This window comes from Carex rostrata, chromosome 14, assembly GCF_964058835.1.
Source record: "Carex rostrata chromosome 14, lpCarRost1.2, whole genome shotgun sequence".
Taxonomy (NCBI): Eukaryota; Viridiplantae; Streptophyta; class Magnoliopsida; order Poales; family Cyperaceae; genus Carex; species Carex rostrata.
This window is the reverse complement of record NC_135931.1, coordinates 95201-115876: the sequence shown is the minus strand read 5'-3', so window position 1 is coordinate 115876 and position 20676 is coordinate 95201. Positions and strand designations below refer to the sequence as shown.

Genomic DNA, 20676 nt, shown 5'->3' with positions numbered 1-20676 from the left:
ATTCATCTATGTACGATCTAAAAATTCAACGGCTGAGCATCATTTCAAAAGAATCTAGAGATTAAACTCCTTAATAAGAAGGAGAGATACTGTGCCTATATCTAGATATAGGAGAATGGTTTTAAGATTTGTGTCATATTAAAACTAACAATTCAATCTCGTTCTACTTAGTGAGGTATTGCACTGGACGGCAATCACAATCAAGCGCGCGTTTCTAATTTTGTTCTCCGATTCCTGCTGCTCCGATTATTTCTGTGAAGCCTCTCCTCTCTACTTCGTCTCCAACTCTCCTCTCCTCTCCGTTGCAATGTCTCCTCTCCACTCTCTTCTCAGATTACAGTTTGTTCTCTCTCAATCTCTTCTTACTCTCTTCTCGCTGTTTCAATTTTGTTCTTACTACTTGCTATTACCTTCCATTGTTACGTTACTTGCTATTACCTTCCATTGTTACGTTGTTGTTGGGTTAATGGTTTTCTATTTTCTATATTTCATATGCTCATTTTTTTTTCAAAATTACTGGCCAATAATGAAATTTATTTCACAAGAGTATCTCAAATCCCTTTTCGTCAATTTTAACATGAGGTTTTGTCACTGTTGGTTGTTTTACCCTTTTCTGAACAACCATACTTTAGAAATTCATTGTGTACAAATGGCTAAAACATCATCATAAATAGAAATCAAGTGTAATGGTTGTTTGTCGCGATATATTCAAGGAAAAATTGGTTATCTGCCACTCCAAAACTTTCAAATTGTCAAAATGCCACTCTAAACTTTGAAATTGTCAAAATACCACTCTAAATTTCATTAATTCCTAATTTTACCATTTATACTCAATTCTTATACTGTTTTAATTAAAAATTAACTGAAAAATACTGTTTTGAAATACGTATTTCATAATTGCACAACCCAATACAGAAATATGTATTTCAAAATAGTATTTTTCAGTTAATTTTTTTAAATAATTTTTACTAAACTTTTACTTCCACCGAACAGGCCCTCAGGAAGTTGAGTCACAGGAATTCCAATCACTCAGATTGCGACCAAATATTATTATGAAAGGGATTAAGAAGTCATTTTGCTCCTTCCATGTAATTCTTGTTTTTAGATTACCTAACAAAGACCTGATGCTGTAATTATGCATTCTAGGAGGGTTTGAATGTTGAATGTCTCGATCAACTTGCATCTTTTGTTTCAATAATCAGTAATGAAATTTGCCAAATGCCAATGGACTTTGCTAAAAGAACAACTTATAAATGTCCAACTCTTTTACTGAAAGGGTGCACTCAACAAACGGCAAATAGGTAAATAAGGATGTGTTTACTTTAACCCAGCAGATATGACTTCACATTTCCGAATCTCAAAAAAGAAAAAAGAAAATGGCATCAGTAACATTTCAAAAGCATTAAGAAAATGTCCAACATACATGTTTATAAATTCAAATCTTCTGTCAAACACTTCACTATGGATGAATAAGATATCCAACAAAATAAAGGTGAAACTAAAATTTAAGCTACAAAATTCAGAGTTCCTTATCAAAAGACCCAGTAATGAAAGACAGAAATTATAGTAAAATTACCTCAATAAAGTTATTCACCTCCAACTGTTTGGCCAGAAGGTATGGATTGCATACCCAGTCTTCCAATTATCCAAATAAATCACCTTCTTCACAGCCCAAAACCCAATCACCATGGCTATCAACATAAAAATCCTCTGAGTTGCCACATTTCGAACTTTTACCAATCCATGTGTTACAAAGGCAATCATCAGTCCAACAATGATGTACAAAAACCCAACTGCAAACCCTTCTGCACCAAGTTGCATTCCTGACCCTTCGTAGAAAAACACAAGTTTGTCTGGATCATTTCTATCCCTCATAAACAAAGGCGACCCACGGATAATACCATGCATTGTACCAGATACACTAAAGTAATACACAAATACAGCTGATCCCATCCAAACTTTTGGGTCATGTAACAAGGTTTCCCCTTTAATCACCTTCTTTACCATGAATGGCATGGCAATCAGAGCTATAACTCCAAGTGCAATCACTTGGGATCGGGACAGAGGAGGGGGACGTATAATTGGGCCAACCTCCAACCCGGTTCGTGACTCCACAAACTCAGACATGGATTCAGCAAGCCGGGAAAAGTACGACTGGTCCATCTGATCAGAGTCCTTCAAAGCACGATGGTTGGGTCCCACTAACCTGACATGGGGGAGAGAGTTGACCCCGAATTGCGCAAAGGAGGCCTGAGATTCCGTGAATTCTATCTCAGCGAAGAAAAGGCGGGAAGAAGTGGGGTTGTGCTTGAAGAAGGAGTCAGAGAGGATGCCAAATTCAGATCTGAGCTCGGGTAAATGCAGTTCAGGTTTGGATCTGAGCTGAGACGCGTCGAAGAAGATGAGGATTGAATAAGGGCGAGGAGTTGGAGCCGTGGAGAGGAAGCGCGAGACGGAGGCATCGTTTAAGTGGATGACGCCAGAGGGAGAGGTGGCTCGGAGCGATTCGAGCTCGGCCGCAAGATCTTCAGACGATGGCGATGAGAAAGTGATGGTGGATGTGGTGAGGAGGAGGAGAACAAGGAGAAGAAATGGCTCGGTCGCCATTGCTGGATCACAAAAAAAAAAGAGTGATTGGTGGTTTAGGGTTCAGACTTGAGAGAAAATGGAGATTATTAGATCGGAACGGAGAGCCGGAGTAAACGGAGCGGGTCAACGGGTCTCGCAGATTGGGCCTATAATAACATCATAATGGCCCGGCCCAAATGAGAATCAGAAAAAGATCAGATAAGATAAGAAAAGCGCTTGGCGTGCGTCATGACTTACGTCTGAATCGAAGTCCACAGGCATACGTCGTCCACAAATTGTTCGACAAATTGTCCCTACCACTACCAATGAGATTGTTGAGCAGCCGGAACTCGGAACTCTAAACTTTGGTCAATTGATGCTGCTTGACAAAGATATATAATTAATTAAGGTTCATTCATTCATCCGTTTACAGTACACCAAAAACAGCCTACACTTTTTTAATATATATCCCTTTGCGCGCGTGGTAATTTTATCTCTCATTAAGGAAATTAAGAAAACAAAGAAATACAATACAATACAATACAAGTGAGCAGAATGGAAGCTGAAAAAAAACACATAATACTTGTCCATGGTGCTGGTACAAGGTGTCAACTGCATTGCGATCTGCTGGTCACCATGTCACAGTTCCTGACCTGACCGCGTCTGGTATAGACGAACGAAAACTTACCGATGTATCGACCTTTAGAGAATACTCTAAACCTCTACTGGAGATTATGGCCTCACTTCCCGTGGGAGACAAGGTTGTGTTAGTTGGTCACAGTTTGGGAGGTATTAACATAGCTTTGGCTATGGAGGAGTTCCCTGAGAAGGTATCAGCTGCAGTATTTGTCACGGCACAGATGCCAGACTTTACCTCGAGGCCATCTTATGTGATCGAGAAGGTATTAATCACTCTCTCCAAATGATTTGATCATTTTGGAGTGAATTGGTAGTCTAATTAAAGATAGTGTATGCATGGTTGGTTCTTCACTAAACATTAATTTTAAATAACATGTGCAGTTTCATCAAGAAGGTTGGTTATCATCATGGATGGATAACGAGATTAAATCATACAAAGCTGGAGATAAGCTCATCACATCCCTGTCATATGGGCCTCAATTTGTGCAATCCTTGTTATGCCAACTCTCCTCATCTGAGGTATTAATTACAATATACTAATTGATTTAGTAGTACTACATAATTGTTCACATGCTAGTCTGTCTTGGTATTTGGTTCTGCATGAGAATAACTTGTCACTTGTTGCAGTATATTTCTTAGTTTATTTTTTTTATTTTGTTTTTAATTGATTGGCAGGGGCTGCCAAGTGACAGTATATTTCTTAGACAATGGTGAAAACCTCATCTAAGCTTGAATTCACTGTTGAGGTCGTAATACTAAAAAAATTATAAAAAATAAATTAATAAATAAAGAGCTACATTGCTGATGGTGCAAAAGAAGAATATTATGACTAGTAACATTAGCCTGATTTATGTACTGGTGTGTATTGAACCTGAACCAACCAGCAAATTTGTATGATTCAGTATATACAGTTTTCACTAATTCAGTATAGTTGGCCTGAATACAAATTTTTTATTCACACCCTTAGTAAGTAATTATTTTAACTATAATGCTCTACAGGATTTTACACTAATAACAAGTCTAGCCAGGTCAGCATCATTATTCATTGAGGATTTGCAGAACCAACCACCATTTTCTGAAAGCAGATACGGATCGGTGGATATGTTCTATGTTGTTTGCAGTCAAGATTTGGCAATTCCGGCTCCGTTCCAGCATTGGATGATAGAGAACAAGCCTGTCAAAGAGGTCAGAACTATTGAAGGAGCCGATCATATGGCCATGTTATCAACACCAAAGGAGCTCTCTGACTGTCTACTTCATTTTGCTTCCTTGTCTTAATTTAATAAGTGTACACTGTACAATATATAAAGGAAAAGACTCGCTCTATGTTAGTCACTGTCCATGGATTGCTACAATAATTAAACATTCAAATTTGGCAATGAAAGACAATGATGAAGCAAAAGATAAAATAAAACTTGTATTCAATTGAGAAGTACAACCACTGTGTGTGTTTGTGGAGTGGGAGGTATATTATTATTATATAACTCTTAGCTAGCCTTTTCATTTTCAATTAACATCTTTTATTTATTTCTATTATGTATGTTTGCTAACCTCATATATAATAGTTAATTCAGGCCTTAGATACTGGTTCAAGCTTATCTGATCGAGTTTAAATAAACCAACCCATTTTTATTCTTATGTCTTTCTTGGTTTATTTTTGTGTTGTATTTCACAACCTAACAGCCATTGGTGTTGCATCAGTCAGGGTACAGTAATGTCCTGTCACTAACATACATCTTAGCAGTGAATGAGATTACAATCTGACAGATTAACCCTATTCCAAATCCAATAGGAGCTTGGGGGTTTCATAGGCAGTAAGAGTTGATTGCTGAGCTTAAGAATCCTTTGCATATTCCAATTCCTATTTCCGAGATCTCTCTTATTTGTGAGCTCTCTGGAAACTCTGATGCTTCAAGGTATGTTACTGGCATTTCTGTAAATATTAATGATCAAATTATTTTACCAATCTATGTCCTTTGTCGAGTATGTTATGGTCATAAAGTGGATGGATTACATTAATTGAATAACTGGGATGGGCGATATCATCTTGTTGGGAATTATGAAGGACAAACAATTATGCCTTATTTAGAGATCAAACAATTATATCTCATCTAAGAGTCAAACACTTATACTCCGGGAAAAAAGAAACTATCCTCACCTTAACTTAAGGACCGTCATATGCCAAAGAGACCCAAAACATAAACTTTAGTGCAGAATACAATACTTGATTTTATGTCGTTTGCCATGGAATATCAAATTCAAAGTTGGAGCAGCAACTGTCTCTGTGAGCGCGAGACAAGACTCTAGTACCTTAGCTATTCCTTTCTCACCCTTTTGGTTAGATCTTAGATTAGGTCTTTCAAAGCAACAAGATTGTCCTTGAGAAATCATTTCTAAATTTCTAATGGATTTCTCCTCTCAATTCTTTGATGGTGAAAGAAGGGAGAAGACTCTCAAAATTTTGTTTAAGAATAACCTCTTTTAGAATTCTGAGATAAGTTAGCTATCTTGTGCCTTGGGGACCCATCTTTATATAGGTTTACACATTTGGCAACGCGAGTGCTGGTGCACTGGGCCGCACTGGATCGAGACATGTCCAAATAACTGCTTTTTTTTAGCCTTGAATTTTGCCTAAGTCCTGAGTGCGGGTGCCTGACTCGCACTGGAGCTCAGTGCGTTCGCACTGGGCTCGGACTTTTCTGCTTTTAACCTCAGAAAAATTGCATAAGTCCTGAGTGCGGGTGGCTGACCCGCACTGGAGCTCAGTGCGTCAGCATTAGGCTCAGACTTTTTCTATGTTATTCTGAAGTTCTCAGAATTTGGCTAAGTACTGAGTGCGTCCGCACTCAGATCCAGTGCGGGTGAGCCACCCGCACTGGGCTCCCAAAAGGCAGTTTTCTCAATTGTAAATTTCAGAATCAATCCATCAATTATTTGATCTTTACCCAATTTGTTCTACACACTTATGGACCACATCCTATTGAATACATAGATTGTCTAATATCTTAATTTCATGTTAGATCACTTTAATTGTGACAATCATATATGACAATAAATAATTCATAATTATATCACATATATGCTCAACGTTGGATTAAGATCCAACAATCTCCCACTTGAGCAATATGTTATATTCTTTTAATTATGTATTGTCAACCTTATGTGCGCATATACTTTTCTGTCATCTTTATGTATTCCTAGGCCAATTCCGTCCATCAATTACATTAGACAAGGACTAAAGCAGCTTTCGTCACATTTATTTTAATCATGACTAAATCATCAATAATCAAAGTACTAACATAACCAAATGACATGAATCATGATGTGGATGTGTAGCATAGAAATTACACGCAATTGTGATCTTACGTGCCAATTTCTAACTAGATCTCCCACTAAAATCTTGAAACCAAATTTCATAAACTTGTTGTAAAATGTAAAATTCAAATAAACAATTTGCAAATCACATACTCAAATTAAGGTCAAAAAACTAAATTAGAAACATAATGTATACAACAATCCTTTTGCAATGATATGCATATAACAAAAATAATTTGTTTTCTAATACAAGTTTCATTATCCAAAATTACAAAATAGAACATCAAAATATACAACAAATGGACTCCCACTAAAACTAAATTTCTTCAATAGTAATTATCCCCCATATGAGCAACATGCTCTTCATACTTATTGGGTGGTAATCATTTCGTAAGTGGATCTGCTAACATGGAGTCTGTCCCTATATATTCTATTGTCAACTAACCATTTTGTACTCTTTCTTTTACAATCAAGAACTTAATGTCAATGTACTTTGACTTTGACGAACTTTGGTTGTTGTTTGCGTATAGCACAGCCGAATTATTATCACAATACAATTTCAGTGGTCTCTCTATAGACTCTACTATACGCAGCCTAGTGACAAAATTGCGTAGCTATATACCATGATTCGATGCCTCATGACATGCTACAAATTATGCGGCCATTGTGGAAGATGCTACAAGTGACTGTTTAGCACTCTTCCATGAAATAACCCCTCCAGCTAACATGTAAATGTAGCCGAATGTAGATTTCATGCTATTTTGACATCCTCCAAAATACGAGTCGGTATATCCAATGACCTCTAACTCGTCCGATCTCCAATAGGTGAGCATGTGGTTTTTTGTTCGCTTCAGGTACCTCAAGACCTGTTTGGCTGCTTTCCAATGATCTAGACCTGGATTAGATAAGTATCGGCCCAACATGCCAGTGATGAACGCAATATCCGAACGCGTACACACTTTTGCATACATGATGCTCCCAATAATTGAGGCATATGGATACTTTTGCATTACTCTCTTTTCTAAATGATTCTTTGGGCATTGGCTGAGACTGAATTTGTCTCATTTTGCCATAGGGGTATTTCCTGGTTTACTGTCTTGCATGCCATACCTTTTCAAGACTTTTTCGATATAATTCATTTAGGATAATCGTAATATACCTTGTGTTCTATTTCTCAATACTTCATTCCTTAGGAAAAATTATGCATCACCAAGATCTTTCATCTCAAAATTCTTCATCAGAAATTTCTTAGTTTCATGCAACATATTTATATCATTGCTAGCAAGCAATATGTTATCCACATATAAAATCAGAAACACAAACTTATTCCCACAGAACTTGAGGTATATACACTCATCCACAAGATTTATCTCAAAACCAAATGAGATAATCACATTGTGGAATTTGTCGTACCATTGCCGAAACGCTTGCTTTAGCCCATAAATGGATTTCTTGAGTTTGCATATCATAGACTTTGCATCTCCCGATACATAGTTTTCTAGTTGCACCATATAGATTGTTTCCTCAATGTCACCATTGAGAAACACAGTCTTAACATCCATCTGATGAAGCTCCAAATCGAAATGTGCCACTAATGCCAATATAATCCTTAAAGAGTCTTTCAATGAAACTGGAGAGAAAGTCTCTTTATAATCGATGCCTTCTTTTTGTGTAAAACCCTTAGCGACAAGACGGGTCCTATATTTCTCCACATTACCTTTCGAATTCCTTTTGGTTTTAAATATCCATTTACAACCAATGGGTCTCGCTCCTTTAGGTAATGGGACAATTTTCGAAACTCATTGTCAGCCATAGATTTTATTTTCTCATTCATGGCATCGATCCACTTTTGAGAGTTAGAGTCTTTCATAACTTGTTGAAAATTTATGGGGTCATTTTCTAACATACCAAACTCATGCTCTTGAAGATAAACTACATAATCCGAAGGTAAACTAACAGTTATTTCATCCCAAGCGATCGGCCTATAAGACTTTGCTTCAGCTGGACATCCCTACACACGCAAATGTTTTAAATTAGGCTTTCGCCCATTCCACATCTCGTATGGGGTTTTGTTAGTTGCTTTAGTGGGCACTTTATTTAGGATATATGCTATTGTTTTTAAGGCTTCACCCCCATAGACTCTTTGGTAAATTAGTGCGACTATTCATACTTCTTACCATGTCCTTAAGTGTTCGATTACGCCTCTCAGAAACACCATTCATTATCGATGAACCATGCAATGTATACTGAGGCACAATCCCGCATTCATCTATGAAATGTGCAAAAGGTCATTTACATTATTCTCCTGATCCATCATATCTGCTGTAATATTCACCACCACAGTCAGATCTAATGGCCTTAATGTGTTTGTTAAGTTGTAACTCAACTTCTGCTTTGAACCTTTTGAACATGTCAAGGGCTTCAGCCTTTTCCTTAATTAAATATATGTAGTCATATCTTGAATAGTCATCTAGAAAACTAATAAAATACCGGTGACCATTTATTGTAGCCATTGGAAATGGACCACAGATATCGGTATGAATTAATTCCAAGACTTTTGAACACCTATTGACTTTATATTTTCTGAAATTGGTTTGTTTTCCTTTTATGCAATTAATACAATCACCAAAATCTAAAAAATTTAAGGGTTGTAGAATGTCATTTGACATAAGTCTCTCAATTCTATTCTTAGAAATGTGACATAATTGCTTATGTCATAATGTAGCCGAATTCTCATTAGTTAATTTTCTTTTCTTACTATTTGTATCCACATGCAAGGTTTCAATATATATGCTATTGACATCCAAAAAATATAGATTATCATAAACAGAAAGAAAACCATAACCAACTTGTTTTGAATCATGAAACAAACTAAAGTTTCCACTTCCAAAAGTACAAGTAAATCCATACTTATCCAATGCAGAAATAGAAATTAAGTTACGTCTAAAAAATGGCACAACAAAAGTCTCATACAAATTCAAATAAAATACTGATTTTAATAATAATCTATAAGTCCCAATAGCCTCCACCTCAACTTTATTGCCATCGTCCACAAAGATGAATCTCTTATCATCACTTGGCTTCCGGCAATTTAGGCAACCCTACAAAGATACACTTATGTGACTATGTGAGTAGTTACACCTGAATCTATCCACCAAATATATTTAGATACAGAAGATAAATTAATTTTCGTACAAACCGTGACAAGAGATTTACCTTTCTTAGCACACCATGCGTGATAATTCTGGTTATTGTCACACCCCAAACCAGGGATTCTGGATTAAGGTGTGATCAACATCGCCTCGTGCTTAATTAATCATTAAGCACACAAGGCTAATCATGACTAATAAATCAAACAGCAGCGGAAGCAAAATAATATAAATATCAAGCATCAGTCACATAGCAAATAAATAAACATACACATACATAACATATAATTCGATCCATCTCGGATCCAAATAACACCATCTATAGAAGGGGATACATGATCTATCGAGCCCGTATATATAACACAGGAAATACGAGACTCGTAAACCTAATCAAAAGCCTAACCCTAACTAGGTCAAGTGGTGTGGCCCTCAGAGACAGCTCCTGACATCTCCTGCTACGGACCGCCAGAACCTGTACCTAAAACCCACGAAACAACTTGTGGGTGAGCGACGAATCGCCCAGTATGTGACCCAGAATTATCCCCTCAGGGATCCTCTACGGTCAAAGCACTTTTATTTATAAAATGAATACAATTTAAAAATATGCACATGTGTGAACCTATATTAATATCCAATAGAATTTATAATACTTTGAATGATGCCATGATGCGATTATCATATTATGCCAACATGCGGAATAAACCCAAAATAAAATCAAGGTGTAATATCGGATATAAATCAAGTCGGAATCCAGTACTCCTTGCACTGTGTGTGTCAAATACAATAATAATAATAATAATAATAATAATAATAATAATAATATGGATAAAGTATATCACCCCGTGCTGTGCCAATAGGACTAAAGATCCAACCAATATAATCCAAGGACTGTGTTCATAGGTACAATGATACACGTTGCCTAATGACATCGAGCATTGCCCACAAGTTATACAACACACTAGCCGATGGTTATATCAAATCCAGTGTGTCATCTCGCCTAACGATTCATCACCCAAACATATCCAATAGGAGAAATCATACAATGCAAGTCGTAAAAAGTTAATCTCTTCCCTCATGAGCAGGAGAGAACTCTACCGTCCGGCCAGACCAATAGGAATCAGGGGCTCGACTCGAGCTCGACCCCGCGCATCAAGGCTCGCCGACCTTATGCACTTGCACTTCATTCCTCAAGACCCGCATTGGACCTTGGGAACTTCCGTTATAGGCAAAGTAGCTCCTAATGTAGGGAAGGAATAAATTCCCGAATCGTATCGTGCCACAGAACTCGAGATCGGAACTGCTCACGTCAAATAGTAAAATGATCGAAAATGATATATAATCAAGTTTATACATATAATATAAATCCTAAAACCATCCAAGGATCAAGTGACCCTCAGCTCAGTGGCTGTCGGGCCGTCCCATGCCAAGTGACACTAAGACGGAACGAAGTCACTCGGCTCTGCTCAGCTCTCACCAATGCATGCGTATGCACGTATTATAATAATAATATATTGTCTTCCACGAGAAGGAGACAACTAATAACCTAATATTCTAATAATATATTTATAATATTATTTAATTATTCTACTCCTAAAATACAGTAAATTCAGGTTTTTCATGGTTTATGCAAATCTAACTACAGTGCAGAAAGGATAAACATGCTCTACAGTTTAAATGCAACTACTTAAAAATAAAGTGCGGATGTCAGGTCAGATGGATCGACTGGTAAGAGTACGCCCACGAAAAGAATAATTCAGATATCCCACACTTGTAGGGCTGAAGACTCTATGACTAACCCTCAGCGAAATCAGCGTGCTCCGCATATGCTCCAAATTGCGGGTCAGCTGGATCAGTCCACGGATCAGACTCGTCCGGAATCGACCGATCTGAAATTACGAATTTACACTAATTAGAGTCTACTCTAAAATACTCTAACCCTCGTCCCAATTATCGTGTAGGTTAGGTTATCGATTATTTCGGTCTTATAAAGTTTTCGATTCAGTTAGTCTGACTGAACCGATTTATCAGATCTTAATCATTTGTTTCATTTTAACTAATCTAATTTTAATCTAATTTAATTTATAGTAAAGTTTCTAATGTAAAAATATTCGTAAAATTATTCGTGAGTTACAAAATTTTTATACGTGCTCTTACCTACTTAATGTATATCCTAATTACTCAGCTACTTGATTTATTCTAACTTAACTATCGTTATTTTAATCGGTCAAATTGCAGTTTAGAAGTTAATTTATTATTACAATTTCCTAATATTACTATTCTTACAGAAATGTATAAATTATGTAATTATTACTAAACTAATAAGTATTATAATTATGCTTTTAGTTATATTATAATTTAGACACGTAAATTGGTTTATAAAATTTTAGAAGAGAAATGTTTACCTATTTTACGTGTTTTTCTAATTATTTCTAAGTCGAGCAGTTTGTTATTTTATAACTAATCTAATTCTACGCATAATTAGTCGTTTCAAATGTAAGTCAAAATAAATATTTTCCATTGCTAATTAATTGTTCTTTATTAATTAGTAACGAGTTTTTCGTACAAGTTTAAAAATATTTTAAAAGAAATATTTTCATTTAAAACTTATTATGAAACTTTTATTTTATTTTAAATGTGTTGGGAGTTTTAGTTTGATTTGTTTCGGGATCATACAGGTGTCCAATCGGGTTATTATAGTATCTGCTCAAATTATGTTATGAGCTATCATCGAGGCGTCAAGACCCTGGACGATATAATCATTTCCCGAGCTAGTTCAAGTTTACGTAAGCATCCGATTTTTAATTTGATTCCTTATAAAACTTAACTTTAAGAGCCACGTTTTTATCCGATAATTACGCCATTTGGGAAAAACCCAAGTACCATAATTAATTAATCCTTTTAAAATCTGCCAAGCCCATTTATACTAAGGCCCAAGCCTTGTTCTAATTTATTAATAAATTATATATAGGCCCAACAAATCAAAGCCCAATTCCAATTCATTTGTTTCTGTTTTTATACAAGGGCCTAAGCCCAACTTTAATGTAAAATTGCACCTTGGCCCCCTTAGATTTTAAATACTTCCAAGGGTTTGTATTTTGCACAAACAACCCCCAATTTAATTTATTTACATTTTGGTCCCTGTCAAGTCAAGGTCTGGTGCACAACAATTCAGCACAGTACCAGCAGTTCACTGGGCTGGTACCACTGGTACCAGCATCACATACAAGCACAATCAGTACAAACAACAACATGGATGCACCAGTCGAACAATACCAGTACAGCTTCAACACAGAACCAGCAGAACAGGTCAAGGCAACTGGTCAGAACAAGGCACAAGCCAGACCAGTAACAACAGAACAGAGCAGAGAGCAAGGCAACAAGAGATCAAACACCACAGAACAGACCAGAACAAGTACTGGTACGGTACCAGTCAAGCATCAACCAAGCCGTAACAAACACAAGCACATACACATACTGGTCTGAGCGAACCAGAACAGAAAAAGGAAGGGGGAAAAGGGGAGGGGGGGCGGCCAGGAGAATAAGGCACACAACCCAAGTCAGATATTTGCCGAGAAAATCAACAACTCGTGCAAAGACAAAATCCGATCAATTTAACGAGCACTACAGAAATTTACCCGATTGAGCTAGCACGAGATGGATTGGGAAAAGAACGGTCGGCTCCAACTAAGCACCAGACAGCACCAAGCCGACACCAGCACGGCACTAGGATAGCACCAGCCAGCCTCAACCCTAATTTCTAGGGTTTCTGAATTTTCACTCATAACAGAACTCAAAGGCAACGAGAGAGAGACAGAGAAGATTTTCTCAACACATGAGCGGGGTAAAGAGAACAAACCAGAGCCAAAACGAGGGAGAGAGAGACCTTATATACCCGGAATCAAACAAGGCAGCATGGCGGGGAGGGGAGCAACTCCCTGACAGCCGTACTGTCAGTGGCTTCACCCTCGCAGGCAAAACGACGGGACAGGTGGAACTGAGGCGACTGTGTCGCTCGCGTGATCGAAAGAGAGAGAGGCAATCGCCTCTCTTAGGGTTTTCCGAAGAGGCACGGCGAAAGACAGAAAGAGGGGCATCGGGACCCAGAAGCAGGGGAGAGAAAGAGAGAAGAGAGAGTTGAGGGTTTTGAATGGGAGGGGGTCTGCTTTAAGATTAGTGCGGAACGTATTAAACGGTTTGAGATTTTCCAAAAAGGTCACGCAGAATATGAGATATACCGAAGGGAAGTCAACTCCTTGAGTGGACCCGAAAATTAAGTTAAATGGGGTTTATTCTTCATTTCAATTACATTCAGAAATCAAATGATAGAATGGTTTCAGGATTCGTGCAGATTCAAGATCAAAGGGTTCAGAAAAATTCAGAAATTTATATAACTTGAATGTTTGATCTAAAAATAAATTCTCTTTATAAATTCGAATCAAGGTTTCGTAATATTTTATAATGTCATATGAATATCCTTAAGTGTTTATAATTTGATTTTAGGATCCGAACTATTTGATATTAATTAGTATATACATATATATAATTATCCAAATCAAATTCTATAGCTTATAAATGAACGTAACTTTTATATAATGTTATTTGTACAAACATTTGTATATTTATTTTCTTAATTAGAACTTGATAGATTTATTTATTTACAAGAGTCGATAACATTTGGTTTATTTTCTTTCTTAATATACATAATTTCGCAATTAGTTTATATTTCAAAATTTTAGATTCGTTTTTAAATTAGTCAGATAAAATCTGAAAGGTCATCTAATTAACTAAAATTTAAATTTGAGCATAATATTTAATTTAGCAAATTAAATATGTTTTAAAATTTAGGGATATAACAGTAATAAATCTTCTTGTGTCCAACCGCACCACAGAAGTAACAGGCATTTTCCAAAGTGACAACTTTCTCACCCTTATCATGTTTCTTGTTGGTGGTTACTGCAACATCCTTATTATCCTTATTCTGATAATATTTCTTATGCTTAGCTGAAGCTTAAATTTGAAAGTAGTAGCAACATGTGCACTTTCTGTCTTATGTTGTTTCAGTCTTTCCTCTTCTTCCACACAATGGGAGATGAGTTCATTGAGTGGCCATTTGTCATTTTGACAATTGTAGTTCATCCTAAACTGTCCAAAGTGTGGAGGAAGGGATATCAATACTAAGTGCATCAAGAGATCATCAGAGATCTCCAACTTGAGTGCCCCTTAGTCTTGAAACAACGTTAGACATCTCAATGATGTACTCCCTAATACTTCCCTTATCTTTATATTTCAATGAGACAAGTTTAGTCAAGAGTATACTGTCACACCCCGACAGCAGGGCAGACAACTCGCCGCGCTCATCAGCACAAGGCGATTTCTAAAATCTTATAAAATCATATACACACACACACACACACACATTACCAATGACATAACTTACTCTTTTTTTTTTTTTTGAAAGTCCCACAGTCTTCATGTTCGACATCGCATTTTCTTATCTTGAGTTTTGTACCTGGAACCCACAAAGTGGAACGGTGAGAGATTGAAAATCTCCCAGTGCGGTATTCAGTTCCAGTCGAGTTATCCTCAGATCCGACCAACTGAAACCAAATCAACAGCGAGCAAAACAATACATAGTACAATAATCTAAGAGTCCAAGAATACAAATTACCAACTATATTCAATCAAGAAACATAACTATAAGTTAAGTTTAAGAAGTTTCTCAAATACCACAAAAGAAATGAGCAACCTAGAGAAATAATTTATAATACTATAACAATTTATAATCAGTAAGTGATGGAAATAATTTGTAGCAAATCAATCAAGCAAATAAATATTATGACATGCAATGCTCATGTGCAATAGATTTAAAAAGTTCAATCCAATTTAGTTGTGCAACAATATCATATAATCATGCTTTGTTCAAGACTATTCATGATAGAATAAAATATAACTATATTAGATAACCATTTTGGTATTAACAATACTGGGTCATGCGCTACAAGTTCAGCGCCTACATGACCGTCAAGACTCATACAGGACTCCAATCATGCGCTACCATGAATATGGCGCCTACACAATTTCTGTTATGGCCATAACCTGAAATTATGCGCTTACCCCGAATAGGGCGCCTACATGACTAAAGTTATGCGCTACAAGTACAGAGCCTACATAACCGAGTCATGCGCTACCACGAATATGGCGCCTATGCAATTTATGTTATGCGCTACAAGTACAGCGCCTACATAAGAAAAATTACACGCTTACCCCGAATATGGCGCCTATGCAATTTCTGTTATTTGCTACAAGTTTAGCGCCTACATAACAGAAATTACACGCTTACCCCGAATAGGGCGCATACATGATCGTCAGGTTTCAGACATCTGGTTCTTTAACACAGTTCATAGTATCATATTTCAAATCATTCTTTTCCAAATCATGTCAAGCTTTCATTTCAAAATAAAAATATAATCACGCATGTCCTAAAGCATTTCAAGCAATCATAGCATGCAATTTGAAAACTATAATAATTATCTCACTATCCAATTTGAAAATCATAATAATTATGCATGCTTTGCAAACATCAACCATTACCCGATAATTGATCAATACTTAGTCTATAACAATCAAGCAACCCAATTCAACCATTATAAGCAAGCAATAAAAATTCAAGCAACCCAAATCAACAATTATAATCTAGAAATCAGCAATCAATAAAATTAGTTCGAGGAATCTGAGAATAACTCGAAATCCGCACCTATTATGGACGACACGTGGCTTGAAATCGAGTCCGCTGTTCAGATCGAGTCGCTCAAAATCATCCACAAGAACGCAAGCCATGATCGTGCAAGCCAGCAAGTTTCTTTCTCCGTCGTCTTCCTCCTCGCCGGCCACGCAAAGCTATCAACTCCTATTTTCTCATTCTCTCCTTCTTTCTTCCGTTTTTACTCCTCTTTCTCCTCTATTTTCCTAATTTTTGTATCTCCGTTATTTTCAATGCCCGTCGGCGGTCAGTGGACTCCCTCCCCAAAGAAAAGAGGTCCCCATCAATTAGTTGTAATATTTTATAATTTTTCCAAAAGCTTGGAGAGAAAATTCATTGAATAATAATAAGAATAATTATAACAAACCCCCCACTCCCATCCCCCCATTTTTCCCGCACTCTCTCTCTTCCTTAACTGCCATATATCCCCCCACAAATTTCTCTAAAAGTTTCCTTTTATCCCCCCACTAATTATAAGAAACCCCCCACTCCCATCCCCGCATTAATTATGCATTCCTCTAATAACAATTCCCGCGTTAATTATTGCTTTAAAAACAATCTGCGCATTAATTATACTGTTATCTAATAACAATCACCGTTAATAAATGCTTATCTGTTAATTGATGTTCAAAAAAGTATTTATCATTATTTCTGAGAAGTATTTACTCTTGTAACATAGAGTATTTATCCATGTAATATAGAGTATTTATCATTATGTCTGAAAGTATTTATCATTGATGTTTTACTGTAAGTTGCAATTATGTCTGAGAAGTATTTATCTATGTAATACAAAGTATTTATCCATGTAACATAAAGTATTTATCATTATGCATGAGAGTATTTATCATTGATGTTTTACTGAAAGTTGCAAGTATGCCTGAGAAGTATTTGAAGTATTTATCTATGTAACATAAAGTATTTATCCATATAATGTAAAGTATTTATTCATGTAACATAAAATATTTATCATTATGTCTCAAAGTATTTATCATTGGGTGAGATGATTGTTTATTTAATGGTCTCCAGTTGTGCGGGGACGATTCAAAAAAAAAAAAAATTTTGTGCGGGAACAATTAATGGATTGATTTATTCTTTCATAAATAGAGATCATTGCATAGGGTTTAATACCTGATAAATTCAAGTTAAATACTTTGATGCTTCAAGTTAAATACTAACAGTTTTTAAACGCTCATTAATGATTGAGCGGTTCCCCCATGTTTTTTTTGGCAGTTTTTGCGGGGATAAATGCGGGGATAAATGCGGGGATAAATGCGGAGATAAACCTGCGGGGATTGTTATCACTGTCCTAATAATAAATGGTGTTAGGTAAGAAAAGTGAGTTGTTAAGGTAGCTACATGTGTCCGTTTCATGCAAGTTATTTTATAAAAACGAATCACTAGTTTTTATTCTTATTTAATAATTAGTAAGTTTGCAATAAGCCCCTTATATCTTTGATAATAAAACTTGGCTTCTAAAATATTTCACTAATAACATAAAATCTATATATTCACTTAAGTGGCCTCAAAGTCAAATAACAACTAAATAAGATTCATTTTTATTTACATAAATTCAAAGTGACTCAAAACATGTTACAATTTTATAAAATTTTCTTCAATTAAGTGTTTCTCTTCGTATCAAATAAAATTTTCAAATATTCAAAATTTGGGATGTTACATATACCAATTTCAGACTTTTCATTCTTGACAAACCTTGTCTCAACTTTAGCCAAAAATTCCTTAGCATTAGTAATCGTATCAGAAATCGAGCCTCTAAATGCCTCTGGAATGGACCTTTTCATAATCATTAGACTCAGTCTATTAGATCTATCCCACTTTTTCTCAATCCTTATTTATTTCTCGATTGAGGTATTAGTAATTTTGGGACGCTCTGTTATGAATGCTAAGTCTAAATCCATGACACCGAGAGTTATCATAACACTCTCCTGCCAATACTTGAAATTGGTACCATTTAACATCAAAATGTCTTTTAGGCTAGTAGTAATGCTAGCTGCCAAATTTAGAACAAAAAACACACAAAACAACCACGATTTAGCAATATAAATTTTGAATTTTATAAATTATGTTCAAACAAAGGCTAAACCCAACCATCTTAACAAAGTATCGATTTTGATTAATTGATCACCAGATGGCAAACTAATTAATTTCTTATGACACTTCGGCGCAATAATAAAGTATTGATGATTCAATAATATATCGACAACATGCCTTCCGGAGGGTCGACATTATTGACATATTTATAAAACATAACAATCATCACTATACTTTAATATCACTAAATTATACATAAAATTTTAACAATCATTATCTTCCGGAGGACTAATTAATGATTGGCTCCATTAAATGTACACTTAATTTCCTTTTATACAATGAACTTAATTAACCGTCAAAAGAGGCACCGGAGGTTACATTAATGACTCAATTAATTAATTCAAGATACATACAACTTCAATGCCTTTATAAGAATCATAATCTATACCTTTATCATAAAATAAAATTTCAATTAAATAAATATAATTGCATCATAACAATTGCATTCATTTTTCTGAATTTTCTCGAGCCTAGTGCGGACGCACTGAGAATGGGTGCGTCCGCACTGCCCCTAATTTTTTTTTTAATATCCGAATTTTGGAAAACCTAAAAAACAATTGCAGTTGTTATGCTGAATTATGACACGGTCTAGAGAGAAACCTTAAAAATTGGAAGCACCTTAAATAGCCTTTCAAATTTAGAAATTTTTTTCTAATTCTGTAAATCTCATTTTAAAAAATTTATTAAAAATAAACTATCGAAAACCCTAATTCCAAAATTGCCTAGAAAATTGCCAAATGAATGGCTTGCGGAATTTCATGCGTGCTATGGTAGGTCACATAATGATTCCAAGAACGAATCTTGATTAGGATTTTGCGATTTCAAATGAAAATCTTCAAGCATATCCTAACCAAACTTATAACTTAAAATCTGAGCAATTAGGATCTTAATCAAAAAACAAGTTTTGTGCTTCCAAAACATAAATTTTTAGATCAAGAAAATCAAGAAAAAATCTAATAAAATTGAAGAAAAATTAATCAATTCCTAATTCTCTCTAGATCCTTAAATACCTAATCCTTCGGCATAGCAAGGCTCTGATACCACTTGTTGGGAATCATAAAGGTCAAACAATTACGCCTTATCTAGAGATCAAACAATTACATCTCATATAGGAGTCAAACACTTACACCTCGGGAACGAAGAAATAATTCTCACCTTAACCTAAGATCGTCCTATGCCAAAGAAACCCAAAACATAAATTTTAGTGTGGAATACATTACCTGATTCCATATCGTTTGCCATGGAAAATATCAAATCCAAAGTTGGAGCAGCAACCGTCTCCATGAGAGTGAGACAAGACTCTAGTACCCTAACTATTTCTTTCTCGCCCTTTTGGTTGGATCTTAGATTAGGTCTTCCAAAGCAACAAGATCGCCATTGAGAAATCATTTCCAAATTTCTAATGGATTTCTCCTCTCAATTCTTTGATAGTGAAAGAATGGAGAATGCTCTCAAAATTTTGTCTAAGAATAGCCTCTTTTATAATTCTAAGATGAGTTAGTTATCTTGTGTCTTGGGGACCCATCTTATACATCTGGCAGTGCGAGTGCAGGTGCACTGGGCCGTACTGGATCCAACGCATCCGCACTGGATCGAGACATATCCAAATAACTGCTTTTGTTTTAGCCTTGAATTTTGCCGAAGTCCTGAGTGCGGGTGCCTAACCTGCACTGGGCTTGGACTTTTCTGCATTTAACCTCAAAAAAATTGCCTAAGTCCTGAGTGCGGGTGGCTGACCAGCACTGGAGGTCAGTGCGTCCGCACTAGGGTCGGACTTTTTCTGTGTTGTTCTGAAGTTCTCAGAATTTGGCCAAGTACTGAGTGTGTCCGCACTCAGATCCAGTGCGGGTGAGCCACCCGCACTGGACTTTCAAAATATAGTTTTCTCACCCGCACTGGACTTTCAAAATATAGTTTTCTTAATTGCAAATTTCAAAATCAATCCATTAATAATTTGATCTTTGCTCAAATTTCATAATTATATCACATATATGCTCAACGTTAGATTAAGATCCAATAGTACCCGCCCTTGAGATTTATCTAATTGATTGCACGTACGTCAGTCACAATAAGATATTGTGTTAAAAAAAAAAATGATTTCCCACTAACTTCATAGTCACACATATCTTATCTTTT

The 20676-nt window shown here is 36.0% G+C and overlaps 1 protein-coding gene, 1 long non-coding RNA gene and 1 pseudogene across 3 annotated transcripts; 1 reads left to right on the top strand and 2 right to left on the bottom strand.

Moving 5' to 3' along the window:
* Nucleotides 1-1391: 1391 nt before the first annotated feature.
* Nucleotides 1392-2648, bottom strand: LOC144565346 (Oligosaccharyltransferase complex/magnesium transporter family protein). The gene has a single exon (XM_078315077.1). The coding sequence runs from the start codon at nt 2605-2607 to the stop codon at nt 1591-1593; it is 1017 nt and encodes a 338-aa protein (XP_078171203.1). The 5' UTR covers nt 2608-2648; the 3' UTR covers nt 1392-1590.
* A 460-nt stretch (nt 2649-3108) lies between these two features.
* Nucleotides 3109-4498, top strand: LOC144565622 (salicylic acid-binding protein 2-like; annotated as a pseudogene). The gene is made up of 3 exons (XR_013514920.1): nt 3109-3470; nt 3589-3726; nt 4207-4498. The product of XR_013514920.1 is annotated as a salicylic acid-binding protein 2-like (transcript).
* Nucleotides 4499-9721: 5223 nt separating this feature from the next.
* LOC144565630 (uncharacterized) lies at nt 9722-13790 on the bottom strand. Its single transcript, XR_013514921.1, has 3 exons — nt 13564-13790; nt 11440-11557; nt 9722-10149 (listed from the first exon to the last, which is right to left on the bottom strand). It is a non-coding gene; the product is annotated as an uncharacterized LOC144565630 (long non-coding RNA).
* Nucleotides 13791-20676: the final 6886 nt, after the last annotated feature.

Coding starts and splice junctions, on each gene's coding strand:
- LOC144565346 (XM_078315077.1), bottom strand. CDS start 2,607: ATGGCGACCGAGCCATTTCTTCTCCTTGTTCTCCTCCTCCTCACCACA.